The following is a 19,473-nucleotide window of genomic DNA, read 5'->3' as shown; positions in this document are numbered from 1 at the left end:
TCCTTTTCCTTCCTCATCCCCTTATTTATAGAGAATGGGGAAGTACATTAGGAAGAAAAGTAGCCGTATTTAAGCCCTCAGGTATAAGTATAGTGCAAGGCAAAATGAAGCAGTGAGATGCCTGCTTCTAGGTATGTACAGACTGTAGAGATGCTTGAAATAGTCTGTGTTACTGTGGGTGATATAATTTATCAGAATGGTAAAAAAAGCAACAACAACCCAGTCTTATTTTTTTGATACTCTATTTAAACATCACAGTTTACAAAGTTGTTCATAATACAGTTGTTACAGCCTTTCGATGTTTCAACACCAACCCCCCACCCCCGAGTTCTTAATTTTAAAGTTATGTGCAATGCAAAGTTGAATTAAGATGCATTACATTATGTGTCAAGGGGCTGAAGTGATAGCACAGCGGGTAGGGCGTTTGCCTTGCATGCGGCTGACCCGGGTTTGATTCCCAGCATCCCACATGGTCCCCCAAGCACTACCAGGGGTTATTCCTGAGTGCAGAGCCAGGAGTTAACCCCTGTGCATTGCCAGGTGTGACCCAAAAAGCAAAAAAAACAAAAAAATACATTAGACGTCAAGTGTGCTAGGAATGAGGTGCCAGTAATAAGGCAGTCTTTCAGCTGCACTAGTTCTTGACTGATTGATGTAGAAGAGGAACTACTTTAGATCATGTTCATGAAACTGACCAAGAAGAAATTGAGGGCTGAATTTAAAATGAAGCCACCAGGGCTGGAGCGATGGCACAGTGGGTAGGGCGTTTGCCTGGCACGCAGCCAATCCAGGTTTGATTCCCAGCATTCCATATGGTCCCCTGAGCACTGCCAGGGGTAATTCTTGAGTGCAGAGCCAGGAGTGACCCCTGTGCATTGCTGGGTGTAACCCAAAAAAGCAAAAAAAAAAAAAATTAAGCCACCAGCCTCTCCTGGACAGGGACACTTGTCTTTCCCTCAAAGCGTAACCCTTACAAATCTGTGTAGCTTTTTTGTTTGTTTGTTTGCTTTTTGGGTCACACCCAGTGATGCACAGGGGTTACTCCTGGCTCTTGTATTCAGGAATTACCCCTGGTCGTGCTTAGGGGACCATATGGGATGCTGGGAATTGAACCCGGGTTGGCCGCATGCAAGGCAAACACCCTACCCACTGTTCTATCATTCCAGTCCCATCTCTGTGTAGTTTTGCAAATCATAAAAAAATGAATCTCGCGGGACCAGACCATGATGAAATTTATTTAACACTTTAGCATCCACCAGCCTGCAATCCACTCTTTCTAAAAATGTGCCTCCCTGTTTGCTTTTCTTATAAAGACGTTGCTTGTAGATGTCTGAGCAGGCAAGACACCATCTTCCCACCTGCTGGCTTGCTGCCAATAAAGCTCTTTCTGGACCATCACCACATTTCTCAATTAACCTTGAGCAGAAGTGGAACTGGACCTTCATGATTCTGCTTATGTTTTGGTATAATGCGAAACTGTCAGCAAGATTCTGCCACCTTGAATACTGATGACAACCTGCCCTTAAAGTTGAAGTAGTACACGACTCTTGTACCTGCCAGCTCTCCTTGTGGGTATGTACCCTAGGTGAACTGGCATGCATGAGACATAATGTAATTGTCTTTATGTAGGAGGGTGAGACAACTGCAAATGAATGGGTCAATAAACTATGGTGTTGGAAACAATAGTGGAGGTAGGGTGTAATGGAGGTGGGATTGGTGTTGGAATATTGAATGTCTGTAACAAATCATCGTGAACAAATTTGTAAACCACAGTGTTATACAAAGTGTAAGGGGGAAGTTGAAAAAAATAAAGAAAAAGAAGCAATGGTGACTAAATATGGGGCTGGAGAGATAGTACAGCAAATAGGATGCTTGCCTTACATGTAGCTGACCTGGGTTCAATGTCTAGCATCCAATATAGTCCCCCAGAACCACTAAGTTGATACCCGATGCAAAGTCAGAAGTAAGCCCTAAACACTGGTAAGTAAGGAATAAATGGGCTTCTAATCAGTAGAATTCACAAATATGATATTTGTAAATACTGTGATTTTTATATTCTGATAAATTAAAGTAGATACAGCTCTAAGGAGGAATGAATTAGAAATACAGGTAATCAGTCAACCTGGGTACAGCTCGAAGTTAAGTAAAAAAAATCAAGATTAGTAACATGAAGTTCTATCACAAAAAGTTCAAAATAGAACTCCCTTATGACCCAGTAATACCACTTATTGGGATCTACCCCTAAATATAAAAATAAAAACATTAATTTGAGGGCCTGGAGAAATAGCACAGCAGGTAGGGTATTTGCCTTGCATGCGGCCGACCCGGGTTCGATTCCCAGCATCCCATATGGTTCCCTGAGCCCCTCCAGGGGTAATTCCTGAATGCACAGCCAGGAGTAACCCCTGTGCATCGCTGGGTGTGACCCAAAAATAAAAAAAAATAGACATTAATTTGGAAGGACAAATACATATCTAAATTCATTGCAATTCTGGCATAATAGCCAAAATATGGAAACAACTCAAATGCCCAATGAATGAATGGATCAAGGAGCTATGGTGATTGGGGCCAGGGCTGGTGCCGGCTCTAGCTCCAGCTTACTTTTGCCCCACACCGGCCAATGGGAGAAATATCTTTCTTCCTTGGTTTTTCTTCCTTCCAGGAGGAAGAGGTGTGGTGTCCGCCGTTTTATGTGACTTTTAAACAGGTATGAACTTGGTGGTGCGGGGAAAAAAAATGTTCTTTGAACTTGAAACAGCGGGAGGCCTGGGCAGTCTCGGGCCGGGGCCGGTGCCAACTCCAGCTCCGCCGAGATTCGTCCCAGGTGGCCGTGCCTTTGCACAGCTGCTTTGCTGCTGAAAGAGCAGGATCCAGAGCCAGCTATATGACTTGGGGTCACAGGGAATGCTTGCAGCCATGTCTCCAGACTGTGAACTAAGCTTTTGCTCCATGCTGCCCCAAGAAGGGAAATGATTCAATTTCCAACTTAAATCTCCCTGGACTTAATTACTAAAATACAGAAATCCTAAACCGCAGGGCCGCTACTGCGCGACTTTATATCTCTTCATTCTCATCAGTGGGAAACTAATTATCAAATGTTTCCCTGTCAATAGGGTCGTATTTTTGGGGGATAAATTCCAACAAGAATAGTGAGTTCTGTGTTGAAACTCCAACAACAATAGTGAGTTTTGTGTTGAAATATGGAATGTAATCAAGGTAAAGATAAAAGGAAGTGAAATTTATCAGTTATGCAGGGGGGGTTGGGGGTGGGGGATGGGAGGTATACTTGTTTTTTTCTTTGGTGGTGGGATATGGGTGTTTGAGCATTGTATAACTGAGACATAAGCCTGAGAACTTTGTAACTTTCCACGTGGTGATTCAATAAAATAAATTTAAAAAAAAAAGAAGCTATGGTGATTAAATATGGGGCCAGAGAGATAGTACAGTGGGTAGGGTCCTTGCCTTGCATGTGGCTGACCTGAGTTTGATCTCCAGTGCCCCATATGGCCTCTCAGAATCTCCAAAAGTGATTCCTATGTGCAAAGCCAGGAGTAAGCTCTCAGTACTTCTGGGTATGGCCCCCAAACAAGCAAACAAAAACCAAGAAACTCTAAGAAAGGATAAAATCATACAATTTGCTGCTATGTGAATGAAACTAAAGAGTATCATATTGAATGACATCAGAAGCAAAGGATTAGATACAGAATGATCTCTCTCATATGTGGGAGTTAAAGACACACATTAAAGAGCAACAACAATGGCCAAAGAACTGGGGAATTGGTTTATAGAACTGAGCTTACAGGGTGGGGGTGATGTAGAATGGAAGGAGTCTTTGGGATCTTGGTGTAAGGAAATGGGTGGTGGGTGTGGTGTTAAAATGATGTACATATGAAATTATCATTAGGAGTACTGTAAATCACAATCCTGTTGCTCATCGATTTGTTCGAGTGGGCACCAGTAACGTCTCTCATTGAGAAAGTTATTGTTACTGTTTTTGGCATATCCAATACGCCACGGGTAGCTTGCCAGGCTCTGCCATGTGGGCGAGATACTCTCAGTAGCTTGCCGGGCTCTCCGAGCGGGGCCGAAGAATCGAACACAGGTCGGCTGTGTGAAAGGCGAACGCCCTACCTCTGTGCTATCGCTCCAGCCTGTAAATCACAATACCTCAATAACAAGTTTTAAACGCCAAGTCTAATAGTCATATATAGAATTGTCCTACATTATGGTTGACCAGGTCTGGTCCCTACTTGGACCCCTGCTTCCAGGACATAATGCCATACTCCTGGAGATGCATATGTGAACCTTATAGGTTGTGGGGGAGGGCAGGTATTCTGGACTAGACCTGAGGATCCCTCTCCTCTGACCCCAACACAAATCTCCAGGGCTACCATCCCCTAAGGTAGATACAGGAAGCCCCTATTGATGGGGTATTTGTCCTTCCTCTTCCTCCAGATCTAAGCCTTACCACAGAGCTTGTGGGAGACCCTCAAACCTGAGGAGAACCATGTGGATAGACCCCTCTTTTCCAACAGGTGCCGTCAAGGAGACTAGAGCCCAGGCAGCCTTGATGAGTGGAGGAGGAGGAGGAGTGGAGCAGAAGTAGGAAAGAGATAATGAAGAGCAGCAGTAATGAAGCGGGGAAATAAAAGAAGATGGAGTGAAATAGATGCTCCAGTTCACAGAGGCCAGGAGGCCAGTTGCTGACCTTCATGGTTCAGATTCTGAGGCCAAAGCAGGTACAGTCAAGAGCAGCCTATTCGGCCCCTATAGCTGGCCCAAAGTCCACCCTTCCCTGTCTTTGGTCAGCCTCCCCTCCCTTTGCCTCCCCTCTCCTCCTCTCCTTTCCTGCCCATTCCCTTCCTCTCTCCCCTGCCCTCTCTTTCCCTCCTCCCCTCTCCTTACCACCTCTTCTCTTTTCTGACTTCTTGGGCCACACCTGGCAGTGCCCAAGAAGCCAGACTCAGGGATCCTGACATATTCCTGACTCAGGGATCATTCCTGGTGGATTCTGGGGGCCATATGGGGTATCCAGGATTAAACCTGGATTAGCCGGGTGCAAGGCAAATGCTTTATCCACTGTACTATCTCTCTGATTCCTGGCCAGTGTATTCTTTAATGAACTTTCGCTTTGCTCTTGTCTAAACATCTCATTACGGGTAAAAAAAAATTTTTTTAAAAACTAACTTACCACTCCAGCGTTCCTTGTAGCCTGAGTCCAAGGAAGTCCCTTCAGAGACAGAGACGTCATGGTGTATGTGGTCTGGGGAAGCCTTTTGAGAGAAGTAGTTAAGCAGTGACTTGGCTGATCAGGGAAATTGGTGTAGTCAAGACCCAATGAATGCCAGTTTAAGAGGAGGTAGTGGAAAGGGTCTGAGATAGTCACTTTGTCTGCAGCCGGTGACGGGTACGAATAGGCTAGTCCAGGGCCTTGTCAAGTGAGGAAGGAGCCAGAGCAGGAAGGAAACCATCTCCAGTTATTTCCAGGCTCAGTTTTTTCAGAGGCCCAGTTCCACACATTCCTCGTCACCAGTTTCCTGTAACTGTGGTAACGAATGACTACAAACATGGTGGTAAAATAACAAAACTTTATTTGGACAGATTTGGAGGTCAGAAGCCCGAAATCGGTGTCACGAGACTGAAATCAAGATGTCAGTGGGGCTCTTTGTCCTGCAGAGGCCCTGGGGGGGGGGGTCTGTTGCTTGCTTCTTTTAGCTTCTGGTGGCAGCCAGTGTTCTCTGTGACCGCATCACTCCCTACCTGCACTTGCAGTTACATTGCTTTCTCCTCTTCTTCTGAGTCAAATTTCCCTCTCTCTTATTGGGATCATTGTCCTCATATTTAGGATCTGCACAGATAATACAGGATAACCTCCCTGTGTCAAGATTCTTACACCTGAACTTCTTTTTTCAGATATACCAGGTAATATCCACAGATTCTAGTGATTAGGGATTACATACACATATGTACACACATATACACAGTATACAGGCATGGGAATGTGTTGGATAACATTGGGTTATCTTTGCTCCTCCTGCAGGGAGCTTAGGTTTATTGAGTTACTCCCACAACAGTGCCCCTGAGGCACACCCAATTTCATTAGGCATTAATAATCCTACATTGCTTTTCTCTTTCCTTTATGTCACTTGCATGGTTTAGCAATGTCCTTTTTTCTAATGTCCTTTTTTTCAGACACAGGAAGATAGTCCATGCTATGCTTTTGTAACATGGGAGTTAATTGACTCCAAGTAATATTTACTCCTGGGCATCCATCATATTTACTTGACTTAAGTCTCAGTTGCCTTTACTTACTAATATCCCCAAAAGGAGGGTCGCAGCGAGGGACAAGGATGAACCCAGGGAAGCTGCAAGCTACCCTGGCATCGGAAAAGGACTAGCTAAGTGCTATATGAAATATAATATGTTAAGAGCATGGTCATGGACGAATTCTGTCATGACCCAAAAAGAAGTAACTGAGGGGCTGGAGCAATAGTACAATGGATAGGGCGTTTGCCTTGCACATAGCTGACGCGGGTTCGATTCCTCTGCCTCTCTCGGAGAGCCCGGCAAGCTACCGAGAGTATCTTGCCCACATGGCAGAGCCTGGCAAGCTACCCATGGTGTATTCGATATGCCAAAAACAGTATCGATAAGTCTCACAATGGAGACGTTACTGGTGCCCACTCGAGCACACTATGAGCAACGGGATGACAGTGATACAGGGATACAGTTTAAATGGATTACTAGCTGAGGAAAGGAGAAAACAATATACCCGGGATGGAATCCCACCCTTGAGTGGATCTTTTAGTAATCTAGAGTGCTGGGCCCTCAGATGAAATCTTGTCGTTGAGTTAATCTCCTAGAACTTCCCCTGAAGGACCGAAGGAGTGGCTTTACATCTGTTTGTTGTTATGACAACATTCAACCCCACCTATGTGTATTCCCACCCTTCATGATTTCTAGATAAGTATGCTGTAAGGGGAAAGAGGGAACTAGAATGATGGGACTATGATGACAATAACTATTATGATTACGACTATGACTATGATGAGACTATGATGGGGAAAGCGAGAGAAATGATTATACTGTAAGGGAAGAGGTCAAACTATGCTGGGGAGAAAGGAGGAGAAATTACTATGCTGTAAGAGGAGAGATCAAACAACGTGGGGAGGAGAGAAAAAGAAACTGTTTTCCAGCCAGTCTGGGGCCCTGTTTCTCCATTCCCCTTGTCCTTCATCTGTCTGTTGCCCTTGACTGGCCTGGGGGTGCAGCTCTCGGCTACCAAACACTCCTGTGCCTCGTGCCCATGCTTTTTTTGGAAACTCACAGGAACGGAACACTTTCAACTTACTGATGTCTGACGGTTCAATGATTTGATTCTATGACAAACTATCCCTTTTGGGTCACACCCGGCAATGCACAGGGGTTACTCCTGGCTCTGCACTCAGGAATTACCCCTGGCGGTGCTCAGGGGACCATATGGGATGCTGGGATTAGAACCCGGGTCGGCCGCGTGCAAGGCAATCACCCTACCTGCTGTGCTATCGCTCCAGCCCCAAACTACCCTTTTGGTTTAGGTTTGTTTAAGGAGTTTTTCTGTTGCTATAAGGGGAAACATTAAATCAAAACAACTCTACTTCCCCACATGGTAGGCAATAGTAAATGTACAAGTGGGAAGAGAAAAAAGGGTTCAAAGCACATGTTGAGCTTTCAAGGAATTGCTGACTTGGTTTTATCATTATCATTATTATTATTATTATTACTATTATTATTAATTATTTTGGATTTAGGGCCACACCTGAAGTTCTCAGCGATTACTCCTGACTCTGAGTTCAGGTATCAAGTCTTGGCAGTGCTCGGGAGACCATCTGGGTCACATGCTTCCTTTCACCGGGCTTCTCAGCTTTGGATCCTTTGGGACCAGATAACTTCCTTGTGTGGACTACCCGGTGTTTTGCAGGATACTTTGTGGCATTCCTGATCTTTACCCATTAGTACCACCCAAGTTATCACAAACACACATCTTTGAGAAGTGTCAAATGTCTAAAGGGCAAAAGTCTCCTCCTAGTATGCTGCCCTTAAGGACATGGTAGTACAAAATGGTGCTTTTTCAGCTGGAAACTGAATTCGGGTATCCTGGAGGGTAGCAGCTGACTGCTGTGCTGGTAGAGATTACAAGTTATCAGCTGATATTTACCTTCAGGTTCTCCAATAAAAAATTTTAGCCTAGTGCCCTGTTGCCAGAATAAACTACTAGTTTCCCAGACTGGAGAGCTGACAGGAGTTAAGGTGTTTTCCTTGCATGTGGTCAACCCCGTTTGATTCACAGTACTGCTGGTATTAACCTCCAGCACACCTGTGTTGTGTGACCTAAAAAACAACACCCCAGCCCCTCAAAGACTACACTTCCCAGCCTCCTTGCAGCAAGTGACCACGTGACCAAATTCCAGCCAATTAGAGGTGAAGGGGGACAAATTCTGAGTTGTGTCCTTGAAGAGGAAGCTCAGGCTCACCTCACTGCCTTCTTCCCTGACAATCTATTCTTGCCTAGGGATGTGGATCTAGTAGTAAGCAGATCAAGTCTCACGATTAGAAATCCTGGATTAGTATTGCACGACCTAGTTAGATATTATTAGAGAAATCCCTATTTCCACCCCCAACTGCTACCCCTGGTGCCTCCCCACCTAACCTTTAAAATTTTATTTTTGAAGTTGCTGTTATTTCAGAGTTTATTCAAGTTGCCACCCTCCATTTAACTATAACAGACTTCCAAGCCAACCCCAGAAGGCATGGCTAGAATGCAGCAGGAAATGGGGAGTCAAGGAGTCCAATGGAGGGGCCCAGGAGGTCTGGTCTGACTGGGTGAGCTCAGAGATACTCATGGCAGTTTGGGTCTGCAGCAAGAACAAGAGCTCAGAAAAGGGACCTAGTGAGGCCTTGAAGAGCTTGAATAGGCTAAGAAGACTGAGGAAGACACAGTGGATGGGTGCCTGCTGCGAAGTGGGAAATTTCATCAAATGTACTGAAACCAGATGGAAGGGAGCCAGGAGTTCATTATGAGGCTTTGGGACCACCTGGAGACTGGCACGGGAAGTAGAATAGTGCTGGAGCTCTGGGCCATCTGTGACTCAGGTCATACATTCTGGAGTGGACCCTGCCTCTGTCCCATGCTAAGATGCACTGGGTCTGGAATCTTTATATCTTCTTGTTGAAGACTCTCTGTTGGACAGCCAGGACCAGTGAGACGAAAGCGAAGGTCACTATCTTCAATGCCAGGATCACAAAGACAAGTGCACACAGGTAGCCTAGGGCACAGAGTAAGAGCTCAGGACAGGTAGCAGGTGAGGGTCCCATGTCCCATACTTCAGAGCCGCCTGGGTGAGGTATAGCCCAGCTACCTGACACTTGTGGGGTTACATCCTTTCAACTGGGTAAGGACGTCATAGACTTCCTCTTTCTCTCTCTTTCTGGCCCAGAGACTTTGCCTGATACCTTTGGTCTACCTCTACCTTTGGCCATCTTGACAGCATCCTTGACCTCTGATGGTAGCACAAATTGCTGTCATTGACTGATGGCTCAGCACCTCTGCCCCAGACCCTGGGGGAAATACTCTCTGATTGCCTAAGAGAGGCCTCCAGCCAGTTGAGACAGACTCCAAGTGGGGTGTGCTCAAGGTCACAGGTGTCAGAGAAGTAAGTGATAGGGCTGGGAAGGTGGGGGACTGACTCCCCAGAATGGTTGGGACAGAGCTGAGCAGAAGGAAGGCTGAGCTGGCCACCTCCACCGGAAGGTCCTCTTCTAAGCCCCATTAGCAAGTGGTCCTAAATGCTTGCTAAAGGGTGATCTGATATGCAATACTGGGACATTGGCAAATACAGTCTCCTTGACTCTGCACACAATCTGGTCCTCTCTAATTCTGGTCCTCTCTAATTATTTTAATTTTTTAAATTTATCTTTTTTGGGACGGGGGGTGTCACAGTGATGCTCAGGGGTTACTCCTGGCTCTGCACTCAGGAATTATTCCTGGTGGTGCTTGGGGACCATCTGGCATGCCAGTGATTGAACCTGGGTTGGCCACTTGCAAGACAAATGCTCTACTTTCTGTATAACCACACAGGCCTCACCCAGGAGTGCTCTGGGGGACCCAGGGGTTCTGCCTGGTGATGCTTGGCCTGGTCATGTGAGCCTCGTGGTTCGATTCTTAGGCCCAAGGTGGAGCTATGTCTGCTTGGGTGCATTACCAAGGATGTGTTGCTGTTTGGGTGTTGGAGGCCACACCCAGTTGTGCTCAGGACTAATTCCTGTCTCTGCTCTGGTATCACTCTTGGCGGTGGTGCTTCAGGGGGACTCTGTGTGCCAGGGATTTGAACTGGAGTCTCCTTCGTGCAAGAACCTTCCCCACTGCACTATTTCTCTGGTCCCAGTGTCAGAGATTAAGTTTAAGACCTTGCCCACGCAAGGTATGTGCTCTATTGCTTGAGTCACATCCCTGGTCTTTTCTATCATTCTTATTTCCCCTCTCCCATAGTTCACTGACCAGGATCCTAGAGAGTTCTGGAGTTAGCAACCACACCATTAGAAAGGGAGTGAGTGCAGAAGGCCTGGTTATAAAACCACACTTTAAAGCACAGCTATGTAGCACCGCGTCACAGTGAACCCTGACACCGAATCACCAGGAACTCGAAGCTCTCAATTCAGACCCACAGAACAGCAAGCTTTGGCTGTTAGAAGGTATTTTCTTTTGCTTTTATGTGGTTCTCTGGGTTTTTGGTTCTCAGCTGAGATGGAGCCCTGGGTATTTTCTTAGTGGGAGAAGGGCTCGCCCGTGGCCAAGCCACCTTTGGCTCACCTTGCTATGGGGATTGGCTAACTCCACTGCAGGTATATATATACTCACCCGATTCAGATATTGTTGCCACATATTGACTGATAATCTTGTCTCAAGAGTTGATACGGAATTTGCTGCAAGGGAAAGAGATCATTTCATATTTCTTCTTTGTCCTGCCACTTCCTTAGCCCTTCATGCTAGGGATGAGGTCATTGAGTTGAGTCTGCCAGTTTTTACATGGGGCAGGATAGAAGCTCAAGCCTGTAACTCAGAGGACTGGGTAGACCTGCATGAATAGCTCTGGGGTAAGGACTGTGATTTATTACAGTGTCTGAAGCACCAATGACAGTGAGGAATGGTCAATAAGTGTGCAATCCATGCTTGCCAAACCAGTCATGAATTACATCACTGTTTCCCAATGGGATCATATGGCTCCATGTTGGCCCCAGGATAACTCCAGGTGAAGGTCATGTAAATGGGGAAGGGGCACAGCATGAGACTAGGGGCCAAGTGATAAAGAAAAATTAGAAGGGGGCTATGGTTGGAGAAAGGGTGAGAAGTGCTGATCTATCTCAAATTCTGTAGAAGTTGAAGACTTTATAAAGAGGAATCATTCTGCCTAAAAAAAAAAAATTCACAGAGGTGGAGTATATTTATGCTGGGTCTTGAAGGATGAGTAGGAGTTCTCCAGAGAAGAGAAGAAAACATTACAGAGGTTTCTCTTATATAAAGACAGGGAGGCTGAGAAGACATGGCTGTCGGGACCTGGTAAAGGTACTTTGTAGACCACCTTCCCCCTTCTCCCAGCACTCCCAGCCCATTTTCCTCACCTTTCACTTTCAGCCTGGTGCCCTGTCCAGACAGGTATTGCCTCTTGTATTTCCTCTCAAACTTTGCACAGTAGTAGGTACCAGCGTGCTCGGCTGAGATGCCCTGCAGAAGAATGCTGAAATCGCTGCTGGAGGTCTGGACTGATGTGATGTTGGGGTGGGATATGCCTCCAAAATTGTAAATGGCCTTTCGGTTCAGACCAGCCCCTTGAGACCATCTGATGGGTCCTGGGGGACCGTCTCCAAGGACTGTGCAGTTCAGGATCACAGTGTCTCCAGAGTTTGCCCACACTAACTCCTGGGGCTGGATAATCCACAGGTCTGGTTCTGGGTCTTCAGCAACTGACCAAAGAGAGGAGCCTCATTGTTCCTTGGCCTTGCATTTCTTTCTTCTCGTCTTGCCTATCTTTCCCCTTCCCTGATTTCTCCACCCAGCCATTCCATCAGGACTCACCACAATTCACCAAATAAAGACATTCTCCTTTCCTACTGTGTGCTAGTGCTGGATTGGGGAGAAGCAAGTACAACAAGCCCTGTGGCATGATCGAGTCTACAGTCAGCCTGTCCTGTTGACTGCAGGACCTCACTCCAGTGGCGTAGATGGTCCAGAAAAATCTCCCTATGAATGCTGTGCCGCAGAGGCAGGGTCGGGTGGTGGGGGATGGAATGGGGGTGGCGAGAGGGATACTGGGATCATTGGTGAAGGTGAATGGGCACTGGTGGAGGGATGCGTAAACGATCACTGTATGAGTGAAATGCAAACATAAAAGTTCATAAGTTTGTAACTGTACATCACAATGATTCTCTAACAAAAAATTAAAAGAAAAAGAAAAATCTCCTTGAGTGTGAAAAACAGAGGAATGCAGGGCCCAGAGGAGGGACCTGTCCCAGCTTAGAAACATTCTGGAAATTCCTGCTTCCCGTTAGAATGTTCAGCCTCCTCCCCTTCATGCCAACAGTTCAAAGAGTGATTTGACAAACCTTTATGCTTTGATTCCATCACCTGAAAGGCTTTTGAAGCAGGAATTCTGTTGCCTGTTTTACAAGTGGAGCACTTGGGGTGTACACTGTAGACAAGACTGATGTAAGAACACACACCATTGGATATCTAGGTATATGTACTTGGTATCTGTACAGGCTGATAATATTTGGGGAATACAGTAGAACAAATTATCAGCCCAGTTCTTGTGGGTTTACTCCTGGTTCTATGCTCAGGAGTAAGTCCAGCAGTGCTGGAGGTGGGGAGAGAGAGTGAGAGCTATGGCGCCTGGGATTTGAACCAGCAGTGGCCTTATGCAAGGCAAGTGCTGTAACTACTGTACTATCTCTCTGGCTCCACATCTTGTTATGAGCTCATGGCAGCTTGGTATACTTGCTTGTCTTTTGACTTGGCATGTAGCCACTTGACTCGTTTTATTTTATTTTATTTTATTTAGCTTTTTGGGTCATACCTGGCAATGCTCAGGGGTTACTCCTGGCGGTGCTCAGGGGACCATATGTGATGCTAAGAATCAAACCCGGGTCGGCTTCATGCAAGGCAAACACCCTACCCGCTGTGCTATCACTCCAGCCCTTGACTCATTTTAGTCAATGGCTGTTAGATACTGTGTGAGCAGAAGCTGGATGTACATTTGGGGTGTTGGGCTTTGCCTTCTTGTGTTTATGCCATCTCCAGAGCTACTTGGGCTGCTTGCTGCCTCCCCAGCATGGAGCCTAGTTTAGGACATATGGAACAGAACCACCTCACTGCCTGTCAGTATGTGAATGAGATGCACTCAGGGTTATGTCGACTGAGATTGTGTGTGTGTGTGTGTGTGTGTGTGTGTGTGTGTGTGTGTGCTGCAGGATTGTGAACAAGGGGACTGGCACAGGAAGACGGGCCAGGCACAGGACCCAGTACTCACCCCACACAAGCACTGAGTTGCCCCTCTCCAGTTCCTTTCCTGAGTTCTCACTCAAGTCATAAAACCTTTCACAGTGGTAGGTGCCAGCATGCTGCCTGGTGACATTGTGGACGTAGATGGAATAGTCATAAGGAAGTAAATCTGATGGCTGCTGGGTCAAGGGTGTCACTCCGGGGAAGAAGCCACCTTTGAAGTTGTAGATTTCCTTCAGGTGCTGGTTGTTCATCTTGACCCACTTTATCATGTCACTGGTGCAGTTTCCGAGCCCTGTACACCTCAACAGGAGGGTCTCACCTTCTGCCACCAGCATGGGGCCCTCAGGCTGTAGCAGCTGACACTCACTCCCATCACCCTGCTCATCGGTTCCTATGACAGAGGAAGGAAGGCAGGAGGGAGACAGAGGAGGCAAACTTTATTCAGCCTAGTCCTGAGCCGGCCACAGTTACTCAGGACATGGGAGGGATATGTTGGTGAGGAAAGGGAAGGAGATGATGGGACAGAACGACTGAGTTGAAACAATATAGATCACACTTAAGTATTTTACCATGTGCCAAACTCAGTCTGTATTTTTATTTTGTGAGGGTGGCTTGTTTTGTTTTGTTTTTGGATCGCATCCGGTGATACTCAGGACTTACTTCTGTCTCTGCACTCAGGGATCACTCCTGGCAGTGCTCAGGAGACCATCAGGAATGATGGGGATTGAACCTGGATCAGTTGCATGCAAGACAAGAGCCTTGCCTGCTATAGTATCTCTCTAGCCCCAGGTGTTTGGGGGCCACATCAGGCAGCACTCAGGGCTTACTCTTGCTTTTGTACTTAGAGATCACTCCTGGCATTGTTCAGGGGACCAAGTGCAGTGCCAGATTCAACAGGGGTCAGCCATATGCAAGACCTTAGTCCCTGTACTGCCTGCCCAACACTGCCAGCGTGCTTTCACTTGTTCCTCCAACACCCCTAGGAGGTAGGCAGCAACATCTCCATTTTATGAAAGATACTGGATATTAGCTTTTCCAGGATCTCCATTTTCTGAATAGTAACACCTCTATCCCTGCCCCGTCCTGGCCACCCTCCCCGAAACAAACCCCAGTTTTAGGCTGAAGCCCTAACCCTAGCTCTAATTTCAGAAAATGACTGCATTTGGAGAGAGTCTTCACTTTTTAACTTAAATGTAAGTTTTTTTTTTTTGGTTGTGCATTTTGGATCATACCCTGTGGTGCTGGTGCTCAGTGGTTACTTCCAATGTGCCAGGGACCAATGCCTGGAAATAGCCAAAAACCAATGTCTGGGAACAGCCAGAAACCTATGCCTGGGAACCAATATGTCAGTACAAACTGACCTGTAACTAAGGAACAACCGCTTCTTGGGAAAGGTTGCAGAACAATGCCCAGGGAAACTGCCATCGGGTCCCACATCCAGTTTCGTTAAACGTTTGCATTCTTTGCTATTCTCCCATTCTGCCCACTTCCTCATATAATCAATTATAAAAGACTAGCTCAGAAGAAATAAAATTGGAGCTTTCTCCCATTCTTGTGTCTGCCTGTGTCTGCCTCTTTCTTCTTGTGTCTGTCTCCTTTTCACTCGAGCACCCTCCCCTGGCTACCCACGTTGATCAAGTCCCTCGGGATGGGACACCAACGCACTGAGATTTGCTCCTGGTGGTGTTTGGGGGCAAACGATGCAGTGCCAGGGCTCGGTGGGTTCATTCTCCAGGCTTTCTGCATGCGAAACATGTACTTCCACATTGAAGTGGATCTCTCCAGCCCCACAAATAGGAAATTAAGGTAAAATGAGGTCATGGTAGTGGGGTGGATCCTAATCCAATATGCAAATGTCCTTCTAAGGAGAGGCAATTAAGACACAGTCAGCTTAAGAGAAGGCTGTGAGGTCAGGGGAGAAGGCGGCTAGGAGAGAGACCGCATTAAAAAAAACAATATTAAAAAAATGAAGATACAAGTCAGCTTAGGTGGAAGGTTTGGCAATATCTTTTTTGGTGGTATCTCTGTATAACTCCCATTCTAAAATTGTGCTTCCTGGCCCAGGGAGATAGTACAATGGGTAGGATGTTTGCCTTGCACATGGCCGACTGGAGTTCAATCCCCAGCACTCCAAATGGTTCCCTGAGCACTGCCAGGAGTGATCCCTGGGTATAAAGCCAGGAGTAAGTCCTGGGCACTGCCAAGTGTGGCCCCCAAACCAAATATAATAAATAAATAAATAAATAAATAAATAAATAACTGTTCACTGTTAACTGTTCACTGTCATCCCGTTGCTCATCGATTTGTTCGAGCGGGCACCAGTAATGTCTCTCATTATGAGACTTATTTGTTACTGTTTTTGGCATATCCAATATGCCACGGGTAGCTTTCCAGGCTCTGCCGTGCGGGCGCAATACACTCGGTAGCCTGCTGGGCTTTCCGAGACGGGCGGAGGAATCGAACACAGGTCGGCTGAGTGAAAAGTTAAATGCTCTACCGCTGTGCTATCGCTCCAGCCCAAATAAATAAATAAACAAATAAATAAAATTGTGCTTCCTATTACTGATGGTTCTTGATGGATTCTAATTACAAACCTTTGCTTTACTTAAAAAAGTTTTTTTTGGCTACACTCAGTGTGCTCATGGATTACTCAGAATGGGAGTTAAACAGAGATATCACCAAAAATGGATGCAGGTGGAAACTATTCAACATTAGGGAAAATGCAGATTAAAACTATAATGAGATATTAATATAATACACATCTATTAGAAAACTAAAATGGAAAAACTGACTATATAATTAGTGTTGGTGAGGTTGTGGATGAAACATCCCCAGACACTGTTAGTGAAAATATCAAATTGAAAAAATGGTTTAAAAAGTTTAACAGTGTCTTAAAAAAACATTGTACATACTAAGGCCAGAGAAATAATACAGTGGGTAGGGCAATTGCCTTGCCTGTTGCCAACCCTGGTTCAATTCCTGGCACCACTTATGGTCCCCCAAGCACTTCCAGGAGGATTTTCTGAGTGCAGAGCCAGGAGTAGCCCCTGAGTATAACCAGGTGTGTCCCCCACACCAAAACCAAAACCCCAAAATGTACATACACCTATCACATACTCTAGTCATTTTATTCTTTGGTGTTTCCCAAAAGAAACAAAGGTCTATTTTTATTCAAACACTTTCACTCATATTCATAGATACTTTGCTTGTAATACACCCAAACTGCAGACAACCCAAATATCTGTCACCGGGTGAATGGGGAAAAATATATGGTATATCTACACAGTGTATGGGAAGGAAAAGAGAAAAGGATTAAGGAGAAGAGAAGTGTTGAAAAGTGCAACATGAGTAAACCTCAAAACAACCATGTTGAATAAAAGAAGCCAGACAGGGCTGAAGAGATAGTATAGCTGGTAGGTTCTTGCATTGCACACGGCAGAGCCCTGTTCTATTCATGCTACCACGTAGGGTCCCCTGAGCTCCAGGAATGATTCCTAAGCTCAGAGCCAAGAGTAAGCTCTGAACACAACTGGATGTAGTTCCCCCCCAAGCCAAAACAAAACCAAAATTAAAACGAAAAATAATTCATGGTGAGATCTGTGTCCCAGGAGGAGCCAGTGCTGGCTCAGGGGCATGAGATTTGAAGAGTCACACAGGACCCTGAACTTAGAAGGACCCCCCTCTTGCACTCGGCATGGCTGTGTCCATCTGGTACCACATTTGTACAGCCTGTTGAATGAAGAACCAGTGTTTCCATGCTCTCTAGGCCCTGGAATCTGTGTCTGATCCTGCTGAACCTCATCACATTTATAGTAAATACAAACTCCAAGAAAGCTCCCATCAGTGTCCTGTTAGACAGAAGAAGGACGAGTGTGGCATCTGACTTGGCACACCAGCCAGAACACAGCCACAGTGGTATCGGCCCAAAGACAGGCCCCTCACTGCTCTCTATAGCCCTGTGCCCACCTCTTGGAAGATGGGTCTGCTCTCAGCTGGGATCCCAAAAGTTCTCAGCTCCCCCTTCATTCCATCTTGCTGGGGTCAAGCCCCAGCAGGGACCTTTAGCATCCCTCTCTGAGATGAGCCAGGGCGGATCCCCGGACACACTCACTTACCTGAGAGGACAACAAGCAGGGCCAGCAGCAGGGAGCAGTAGGGTGAACGGACCAGGCAGGTGTGGGCAGGCATTGCAAAGAGCGCCTCTTGCGCCCCAAAGACTGGCTGTTGCTCTGCTCTCTTGGTGGGTGCTGGAGTCCACCGTGGGGTCAGTGGAAAAGGTTGTTCCTACTTCTTGGGGCCAAGGCTTCTTGGGGCGATGTTTTCACTGTAGCAAGACAAGGCTGCTTGTACAGGAGGAAGGAGTGGGTGTGCGTGAAATTTCCGGACTTGGTATCTGTTCAGTGGTTCTTGTATTCACACTTTCAAAACCTCTGTGGCCCTTTCCTGCCGGAGGTGAGTGCAGTGTGTGCATTTTCAATGCTCAGTAAGCAAGGCAGGAGGTGATGTTTGTTGAAGAATGAGGATTTCCCAGGAAGTAAAATTCCTGGATGAGTCCTCAGGCGCTCTTAATGATATAGTCATGGGAAACTCTCCTTGCCGACACTCCCCGGGGTCAAAAGAGAAGACAGGTTGGGGCTGGAGTGGTTAGTACAGTTAGTACAGTGGTTAGGTTGCTTGCCATACTCACGGCTGACCCTGGTTCGATGCCTAGTACCCCATGTGGTCCCCTGAGCACTGCCAGGAGTGATCCCTGAGTGCAGAGCCAGGAGTAAGCCCTGAGCACTGCCAGGTGTGGCCCCAAAACAAAACACATAAAAGATTGTATATGTATAAATAACTTATGTTCCTACACTGGAATTTTCTGTTCCTGTTCTCAACTTCCCCAGAAACCACCATCATGTTGGGCTTGAGGAAGAAATAGTTTCAAGTTTGCCAGTTCCAACAATCAGGCGCTTCCAGGTTGAGAGTCTCTCAAACTTCACTGTTCAAGGTCAAACCTGGACTTGACTCAGTTCTGGCTGTGTGACTGACCTTGGGAGCAGCCTGGAAGCACTTTGCATCTTCGTTTCCTAATCTGTAAGCAGGAGTGGACATTTGGTTGCCTACATGAGGGTAGAGTAAACGCTGTAGATGCTGCCATTCTTTTCTTTCAGGTTAACTCATTCAATTCCAGAAAAAAACAGAATAAGGGCCAGAGTGATAGCAAAGTATTTGCCTTGCACATTGCCAATTGAGGTTTGATCTCTGGCATCCCATAGGGTCCCTGAGTATGGCCAGAGTAATTCATGAGCACAAAGTCAGTAGTAACCCCTGAGCATTGCTGGGTATGCCTCCCCCATAAAAAGAATAAACAAAAGAAACTTGAGCTTCAGTGCGTCTGCTGACTTCTGCTCCAGATGCCCAGTGCAGGTGAGGCTCAGGTTTCTTCTCAGGGAGATGAGAGGCCTTGGCTGTGAGTATCTCTTTGTCTCTGGTATCTACCAGGAGGATGTCTATCTGGCCTGGCCCCTGAGCATGGTGCTCTGGGTCTGCTGAGAGCAATTGGGTCTATAGCCCTCTGGGACTGGTACACTGGAGGTGCTCTAAATCCAATGGTTCCCTCTACTTGGTCTTTTGTTGAGGATAACCATATGTTAAGTCTTCTTTAAACTATCTATAGACCTAGAAAATTCTTTTAAAAAATTTTATTGAATCACCATGAGATAGTTACAAGCTTTCATATTTGGGTTACAATCACACAATGATCAAACACCCATCCCTCCACCAGTGCACAGTCCCCGCCCCCCCAAATGTCCCCGTATACCCCCCTTTCCCACCCTCCCCCTGCCTCCATGGCAGACAATATTCCCCATACTCTCTCTCTACTTTTGAGAATTATGGCTTGCAGCACAGACATTGAGAGGTCATCATGTTTGGTCCACTATCTATTTTCGGCA

General features: G+C 46.3%; 1 protein-coding gene across 1 annotated transcript; it reads right to left on the bottom strand.

Moving 5' to 3' along the window:
- Positions 1–9,195: 9,195 nt before the first annotated feature.
- SIRPB2 (signal regulatory protein beta 2) lies at positions 9,196–17,725 on the bottom strand. The gene is made up of 6 exons (XM_055139933.1): positions 17,653–17,725; positions 13,563–13,928; positions 11,659–12,000; positions 10,898–10,962; positions 9,510–9,537; positions 9,196–9,305 (listed from the first exon to the last, which is right to left on the bottom strand). Exons 1-6 carry the CDS (start codon positions 17,723–17,725, stop codon positions 9,196–9,198), a joined length of 984 nt encoding a protein of 327 aa, XP_054995908.1.
- Positions 17,726–19,473: the final 1,748 nt, after the last annotated feature.

The sequence above is a fragment of the Sorex araneus genome, chromosome 5, assembly GCF_027595985.1.
Source record: "Sorex araneus isolate mSorAra2 chromosome 5, mSorAra2.pri, whole genome shotgun sequence".
Classification (NCBI taxonomy): domain Eukaryota; kingdom Metazoa; phylum Chordata; class Mammalia; order Eulipotyphla; family Soricidae; genus Sorex; species Sorex araneus.
Note: the sequence above shows the minus strand (reverse complement) of the source record. Positions and strands in the feature narration are given on the sequence as shown.